The 8,079-nt window shown below is 49.2% G+C and overlaps 1 protein-coding gene and 1 long non-coding RNA gene across 3 annotated transcripts; one reads left to right on the top strand and one right to left on the bottom strand.

The window, feature by feature from the left end:
• The first annotated feature begins 3,023 nt into the window (after positions 1–3,023).
• On the top strand, positions 3,024–5,185 carry LOC119363184 (probable serine/threonine-protein kinase WNK5). The gene is made up of 2 exons (XM_037628494.1): positions 3,024–3,625; positions 4,565–5,185. The coding sequence occupies exons 1-2, from the start codon at positions 3,041–3,043 to the stop codon at positions 4,949–4,951; spliced, it is 972 nt and encodes a 323-aa protein (XP_037484391.1). The 5' UTR covers positions 3,024–3,040; the 3' UTR covers positions 4,952–5,185.
• A 1,382-nt stretch (positions 5,186–6,567) lies between these two features.
• Positions 6,568–8,079, bottom strand: LOC119363183. 2 transcript variants are annotated; one of them, XR_005173856.1, is made up of 3 exons: positions 8,048–8,079; positions 7,102–7,376; positions 6,568–7,030 (listed from the first exon to the last, which is right to left on the bottom strand). It is a non-coding gene; the product is annotated as an uncharacterized LOC119363183 (long non-coding RNA). The 2 variants fall into 2 exon arrangements; XR_005173855.1 differs by having other exon boundaries at positions 6,570–6,994.

Raw genomic sequence — 8,079 nt, 5'->3', positions numbered from 1 at the left:
CGCAATAGTTAGGCACTTTACAAAAATCCTTGAGCAACTCACACCAAAAGCATGTGTAGCGGAATAAGTTAGGCAAGTTTTGGCACTTTTCATATCCCCCCCCCCCACATCGTGTCCTCTCAGTTTCTCATAGGTTTCTCAAATTATAAAAAATATCGCTAAGCAAGTTTTGGGCAAAACATAGAACCCAACACCCCCGGCAGTGGATCTCTAGGCAACTCACGCCAGCATCTCTAGTGACTAACTATTATGCGTTGGGCAAGTTTTGGGCCAAAAAAACTAGCCCTCTTGGGAGCGGATCTCTGGGCAACTCGCGACAACATCTCTAGTAGCTAACCATCGTGTGTTCAGCAAGTTTTGGGCAGAAATAGAACCCAACATTCCCGAGAGCAGCTCTTGGGCAACCCGCGCCAACATCTCTAGCAACTAACCATCATGTGTTGCAAGTTTTGGCTAAAAAATATACCCAACACTCTCGGGGGCGGATCTTGGGCAACTCGCGCCAACATCTCTAGCAACTAACTATCATGTGTTGGGCAAGTTTTAAAAATTTCCGGCCCAAAATCGCCGACGATTCCATCCCCCGCATCCCGAGGCCGCAAACCACCCTGCGCTCAAAATCGTCGATTTGCCCAAAAAACGGACCACACACACCCTCTTCAACTAGTAGACATTTAAAAAAAGACTGGTTGTCGTTTAACCAACTTTGCCTTTATACTGCAGAAAAACTAACTGGTGGGGAGCTTTTCATCCCAAGCAACATGTCTCTTTGTCCCAGGCAACAAGTGGTCGTCATTTAGGCAACTTGCATCTTATACCAGACAACTAGTGATTCTTATTAGGCAACTTTGCCTTTGACCGCAATAATGGACGCGAGGAGGTGGCATTGAGATTCTAAATAAACACGTATTATCGATCACAAAAAATCGAATATATAACACAGAAACAAACGATGGTGAAAATAGTTCAGTTCTTCAAAAAGAGATGACATTTACCTCTTGAAGACAAATGAACATGGTGTCGCTATGCTAGCTTCCACTTTTGGTTCCTTCGACATCCCTCTTGCAGCGGTGAACAGGTCCCCTTGCCTCTCCCACTGGCCACAGCTTGTTTGTGCATCCCTCATCGTCGCACCCTGTAAATTGGCCAACACTGGAAAATTTGAAAGGGATTTAAAATGACATATTCCCATCTCTCGCAAATCATGCCTGCTATAGAAAAGCTTGTAGTGTAGTATGTTCAGGCAACTACCTAGTAAACAGGAATATTGGGTGAAGAACATTACTAACAACAATAGTCTATAAGCAGACGAGTGGCTGAACTAGACGATAACAGGAAGCTGTAAACAAACATAAAGAACACAATGGTAAATCAATTGAAGCAGCTAGCACCGAAAGTAAAGGACACAAAAATCTTACATAATACTAGGAGTACTAGTGAAAATTCGTTGCTTCTTCATCGGCGCATTGCATGATGTGCAACCTCGGCCTGAACTTTCCTTTCCTGCTACATCAGCCGGCCGGTAGCCAACATCCATCCAATTCAGTTCAGTTGACACGGGCTGAGCAATCTTTTTGTCTGAAGCTTTCTTGACACGGGCTGAGCAATTCAGCCAACATCCATCCAATTCAGTTCAGCCAACATCCATCCATCCAATTCCTTGACACGGGCTGAGCAATCACCCTACAATGGAGGCCCCAACAATTCTCGATGTAGAGCAACTGCAGTCCAGTTCAGTTGTAGAATCAATCACAAGCTAGTATTTTCCTGAAAATTGCCTAAGTGGTGGATACAACTTGCCCGCTTGCACTGAAAATTTTGTCTGAAGAAATGGAGAGCAGATTCAGTCTCTCCCCTCCCCTCCCAACAGAGCAACGAAAAGCATATGTGTATGCAGCAAAACGCATGAATATGGCATCACGTTGAGCATTCTTTTTTGAAGAATTGCTAAGTTTAGTCATTAATTAGATCGGCTATGTACCTCATGTCGTCCAAGACGACGCCATGCTCCGGCACTTCAAATGGAGCGCCCAAGGCGTCTGGGAGCAGTGGTGCTCGGACGAGCTGCACGCGCGCGACGTTGTCGGCCTTCCCGTAGACGGCATCGTCGTCTCTATGGTCGTCAACGACGCGCCCCTCGCCCGCGACATCTACTTCGACGTGGACGCCCCTGACGAGATGAGGTCTGTCGGGCGCGCCCACTTCTACTGCCGCGGGTGCTGGAGCAGCAACGTGTGGGCCGCCGACGGGGATGGCGCCCGGTGCTTGTAGATCTGCGCCTAGAGCCTGTCGATCCGGTGCCTGGACATGGCCTGCTTCGCCGCCATGGTCCTCGACGACCCCATCCAATCACGGCCGCGGTTCCCCGCCGGCCGCGCCCTTCCTTAATCGCAACTGGTCCATGAGATTTGGGTGGGAGGAGTGGGGAATTTCTGCGTCTCACAGCGAACCGAGAGAGAGAGAGGAGCGGGGAAGAGAGCTCGTCTATGCGCCGCTCGACGCGTGCTGATGTATCGTGGGGTCCCGACCAGGTAAGTGACAGACGAGCGCTCGTGCTGCTGTGCGTCCCGACCAGATGGTTCCCGTGGGCTGGTGCGCACACCAGTGATCGCATCGGACGGCTCGAAAGGGTGTGTGCTCGATCTGTCTAAAGAGCCCGCGAGCACTTTTTACGTTTTAGGACAAACAAATCATCGAGTAAACAAACAGAAACGACCAAACGGGATTCCTCTCCAGTCCACGCGGCGTCGTGAACCAGACGAACCGCCCAGCCGACGGACGCGCCGACCTCCTCCGATCACACGGCACGGCAAAGGGGCCCAACCCAACAGCCAGTCGGCCCGCAAATCCTGGTCAAATCCCCCATACGTACGTACGCGCGCACGTGTAGCAATACGCAACAACTACGCTACCGAGCCCGTGCCGCTCTCGGTTGGTTCCTCCCGGGGAAGGCCGCTGCCGCACCGCACAACCACCTCCCTTATATATAGCGGCCGCCCCGATCGCCCTCAGCTTCGCTCGCCTCCCGCCCGCTTTTCGCATGCCCCCGAACTCGACGCCGCAGCGCCGCGCGCAGCTGCAGCAGCACCACCACCGCCCCGTCACCGCCGGCGGCAGGAGCCAGGAGGCGGCCATGTCGGCGGTGGCGTCCGACGAGGAGGCGTTCCAGGAGGTGGACCCGACGGGGCGGTTCGGGCGGTACGCGGCCGTGCTGGGGCTCGGCTCCGTCAAGAAGGTGTACCGCGGCTTCGACCAGGAGGAGGGCATCGAGGTGGCGTGGAACCGGGTGCGCCTGCGCGCGCTGGCGGAGCGCGACCCCTCCATGGTCGACCGCCTCCACGCCGAGGTGCGCCTCCTCCGCTCCCTCCACCACGACCACATCATCGGCTTCCACAAGGTCTGGCTCGACCGCGACGCCGGCGTCCTCAACTTCATCACCGAGGTCTGCAATTCCGGGAGCCTCCGCGACTACCGCGACCGGCACAAGCACGTCTCCCTCAAGGCGCTCAAGAAGTGGGCGCGCCAGATCCTCGAGGGCCTCGACCACCTCCACACCCACGACCCCTGCATCATCCACCGCGACCTCAACTGCAGCAACGTCTTCATCAACGGCAACACCGGCCAGGTAACAAACACCTCTATACTATACCTGCGCCCATCAATCAATCTCGATCGGTCGCCTGGCCCTCGCTAATTGCTGCCTTTCCTCTCACAGTTCTTCAATTAAACAATTATTGAGTATCTGCAATCTCCCAAACTTTATATTTAGAACTGCGCTATACTAGAGACTCTCGCCTTCTCGCGCACGACGCCGTTTCGCATAATTTAATTGGTTTAATCGTTTCTAAAAAGAATTTAATTTAATCTTGTTTTAGTTAGATTGGAATACTCCTAGATAATGCATGTATCCGGTTTTATTTAGATTCTGAATTGGTGATAAACATAATTTTTACTTATTACTTTCTCAATACTATCATAGTTTTGTGCCTAAGTAGGCAATTTGGGGTAGAACAGTAGTGGACGATGTAGTTTACTGCTAAACATAATTTTTACTTGCTACTAATACCTCAATACGATATTAGTTTTTTTTTTTGCCTAAATAGGCAATTTGGGGTAGAACAGTAGCACAAGATGTAGTTTAATCCCTCGCAAAAAAAAAACAAGATGTAGTTTAATGCCTGTTGTCTGTTGATCTGAACACCGACCCGTGCATTAGGCCGGCGATTAATCCGCGGACGGGCGCTTTTCCCACCTTTTCCGCTTCTTTTCTGTGACGACCTAGCTGTAGTGTAGACCTCTGTAGCTGTCCGTGTCTCTGAAAGCATCGCGAGAACTGGACCTACTAGGATATATGCTTTCAAGTAAAGGAGAAACACAAGTGATGCACGTTGAGACGCACTTTGTTTGCTTTCAAACATAGCCGAGTCGCACTCTGATCTGTTACGCTAACTTGCTCAGTTGCTTGCTGCACCTGCATCTACGATTCTGCCCCGATGGAGCACTAGCTGTTAGATGTTGCTTTCACGATCCTGTTCGGCTGACGGTTCTGGGTACTTGGGTGCAGGTGAAGATCGGCGACCTCGGGCTGGCGGCGATCGTGGACAAGGACCACACGGCGCACACGATCCTGGGCACGCCCGAGTTCATGGCGCCGGAGCTCTACTCGGAGACGTACACGGAGTCGGTGGACATCTACGCGTACGCGATGTGCGTGCTGGAGATGGTGACGCGGGAGATGCCCTACGGCGAGTGCGAGAGCGTGGTGCAGATCTACCACAGCGTCACCAACGGCGTGCCGCCCGCCGCGCTCCGGCGCCTCAGGGACCCGGAGATGCGGGCCTTCATCCAGCGCTGCATCGGCAAGCCGCGGAACCGCCCCTCCGCCGCCGACCTCCTGCGGGACCCTTTCTTCCACGGTATCGACGACGACACCACCGGCACGCTCAGCTAGCAGCGCCCGGTGGCGAGGGTGGATCGGACGTAGTAGCAGTGTTAACTTCTCCGTGTTGTTGTTAGTGGTTAGCTAGTAGTAGAAGCACGACGCTGAGTCCAAATGATTGTTTGATTTGTGCTCCAGCAAGTAAGCGAGCAAAATGTGTAAAGATCATGCATGGTCTCGACGGAATTCGTCTGGGCCAGTCTGTATTCTTATTGTTGCATTCCAGTGGTACAGTATTCCTATTGAGAAGGCATCATGGCTCATGAAGAATTAATAACTGTTCAACTGAATACAGATGATGAATGAGCCAGTATGGGCTCTTTAGAACCTTGACGCATTTTGTTTCTATTTTTACCGAGAAGAAAGATGCCGACACGAAATACTACTTGTACGTACTCCCTCAGTCTGGAAATACTTGTCATCAAAATGGATAAAAGGAGATGTATCTAGATGTATTTTAGTTCGAGATACATCTCTTTTTATCCATTTTGATGACAAGTATTTTCGGACGGAGGGAGTATTTGCTATGAGGATCTCAACGAAGACACGATTTCCAGTCTTGCAACCGTGCCCTGTTTTTATAAGGCCTTGTACAATGGGAGATGCTTAGAAAAATAAACCGAGTTCTTTTAAGCACCGGTGCCTATTTCTACACGAGAGACGCTTAGTTAAGCGTCTATCTTGTACAAATAAGCATCGGTGTTTAAGAAAAACCTGATTTATTTCTCTAAGCACCTTGCATTGTACAAAGCCTAAGTAGCATCCAACTCGCAGAAAAAGTTTCACTGCGCAAGAAACAGTTACGAATTAAGGCAGAGGAGACGGCTAGCCCCTGAGGCCTGAGCCAAGGAGTACATGTTTCTGAAATAAGCAATCAAATGCTTGCACCCAACTTGTTCATATTCTTCTCGTTTAAAAATATAAACTCGTTCAGATTGCATCTATCCACTCCACCGCCCAACTTTTGCACTGGGACTTCACGCAAGATGAGACGCTGTGCATGGCTACAAGTGGAGTACAGTTATTGCGTAGGCTCGTTGAAGAGCCGGCTTCTAGGGAAAAAACCTGGAAGAGTACCAAAATCAGCTGGAGACGACTGGAAAGAAAATAAGCTGGACGTGGACGGGAGGCCCAACTGATACACTGGATATGGGCACTTTTTTTTTGTTCCTTGAGCGTGGGGAGCATGACGATCGATGGACAACTCACACCCTGCATTGCGCACAGACTGTCCGGCAACTGACGCGTCCAAGGCCACAGAAATAAGATGGTGTTGTTGGTGCGTCCGTTGGGTGGTGGATGATGGGGCATCGGCGTCGTAGCAGCTGGGGCATTTAGCCAAGCGCAGCCTTGGGGGCGAATCTCACTTCGTTTCTGCATCATGGTTTTGATGTGGCCAATTTCCCTTTGTCTTGTTGATGAAACGCTGACATCGTGTTAAGGCACGACTAAATCGTCGCCGGTTAGATGTATTACTAGTGGTTGGGGCGCGCCCGTGGCGCGCCGCCTGAGAGGAATCTCGGCGGTGCCAGGTTGGATGCGCCCCTTTCACTTTTCTGGGTGTACCGCACAGTGCTATTGCATGAGAGAGAGCATGAAAGTAGTGTTCTACATGATCGATGCAACACATTGACACAATATGTCATCTTTAGAAGAAAAGACAGTTACATCATATATATTATCAGGTGCCTTAGAGGTTACATGACCGATGACATAGATGACATTGGTTCAAAAGCAACGGCAGCATCCAAAAGCGGGGCACGATCAATCAATCTCATGGGAACATTTTCATTTCTTGTTGCGAAAAGGAAGTTATGCCCAAATAATTTCCTGTCAATGAGTAGAACCAGCTCACCTCTCCATCTTCCTCCAACTCGCTTATCCCGGTGGAAATGGCGAGGATGGGCCAGTTCGGGAGAAGATGAAGAAGTGGCGCCGACGCCATGGTCGTACGTGCATGTACCAGCCTAAGTGTGGCACTGGCGCAACGAAGCAGCCGACGTTGAACCAATCTTTGTCATCCTGACCCCCAGCAGCTTGTTGCTTTCCTTCCCGCTGAACATACTCGACAATGCAATGACACTTGAAATTCTGAAAGATTGAGCAAATAGAGGCTAGGTGTAATGAGCTATGAGACTAAAACCACCAACGAGCGCACGCACCTGAGTCCGTCGACGCGGCCTTGGTATTCTTGGTGGTGACCTCCTTAGCTTTTCTTAGCAATGACAGGATCTCATTCAATGTCTCAGATTCAGATGGAAGGCCAGCACTGATGTTCCTATTTACTCTTTGTAGGAACACATATTAGATCTAGACGGAAAAAATAGCAAGGACATACTGGAGGTGTCACCTTTTGTTAGCACCAACGACATTCTCATTGGTATCGACTGTTTCATCCCGTTCACCAATCTTCTGCTTGTCGTAGTTGTGCCCAACTCTTTAACATAGGAGTGACAGAGGAATTAGTGCATATGAAGTTTAGGTGAATCACTATGTATGCAACATAGGTGAATTTACTGCCGATGAATTTTGTCAAGTGTCATCCTGAGTGAATAAATAATTCAAATGATGCATGTTTAAGATAGATACACAAGAGTACCCAGCGAGTTGTCCATAGGGGAGGTTGGGATGCACTTGTTGTAAGAGTGCGATATGATAGTATTAGAAGTGAATGATTTTTTTATGTGGGTGTACTGACTAATACTTAAATAAACAGGAAAATTTGGAATGGCAGAAAAATAAGATGCCCAGACTAAATCTGACAGTACAAATGCTGCACTACTTAACAACAAGCAACATCACAGAATTAGCTAATCGAAGTAGGCTATGTGTTCATCTTTTCATCTTCAGTAGATCATAGTTTCATGTTCCAGATTGCTGGATATCAAAAGAAATACTGTCAAATAAAGTCAAACTACCAAAGCCAGAAGATCACCTCCTAAATATAAGGTTTCAGTCACAGCCAAAACAAAAGGGTAATAGCTATCATATGACACCAAATTTACTATGACCAAATTGCAACCTCTCTAAGGAAACGTAGAGTTAATTCAGTTGGGATGAAAGATCTGAAAATGCAACAATTATGGTGAGGACTCAAGCAAAATATACCTGTTCTGCTCTTCTTAGTTTTGCAAACATCC

Source organism: Triticum dicoccoides, chromosome 2B (genome assembly GCF_002162155.2).
Source record: "Triticum dicoccoides isolate Atlit2015 ecotype Zavitan chromosome 2B, WEW_v2.0, whole genome shotgun sequence".
In the NCBI taxonomy this organism is placed as follows: domain Eukaryota; kingdom Viridiplantae; phylum Streptophyta; class Magnoliopsida; order Poales; family Poaceae; genus Triticum; species Triticum dicoccoides.
This window is presented reverse-complemented; position numbering and strand designations above follow the sequence as displayed.

Excerpts from the sequence above, each read along its gene's own strand:
- LOC119363184 (XM_037628494.1), top strand. The coding sequence starts at position 3,041 with ATGCCCCCGAACTCGACGCCGCAGCGCCGCGCGCAGCTGCAGCAGCAC. Across the intron at positions 3,626-4,564 it reads TCAACGGCAACACCGGCCAG|GTGAAGATCGGCGACCTCGG; the intron begins GTAACAAACACC and ends ACTTGGGTGCAG.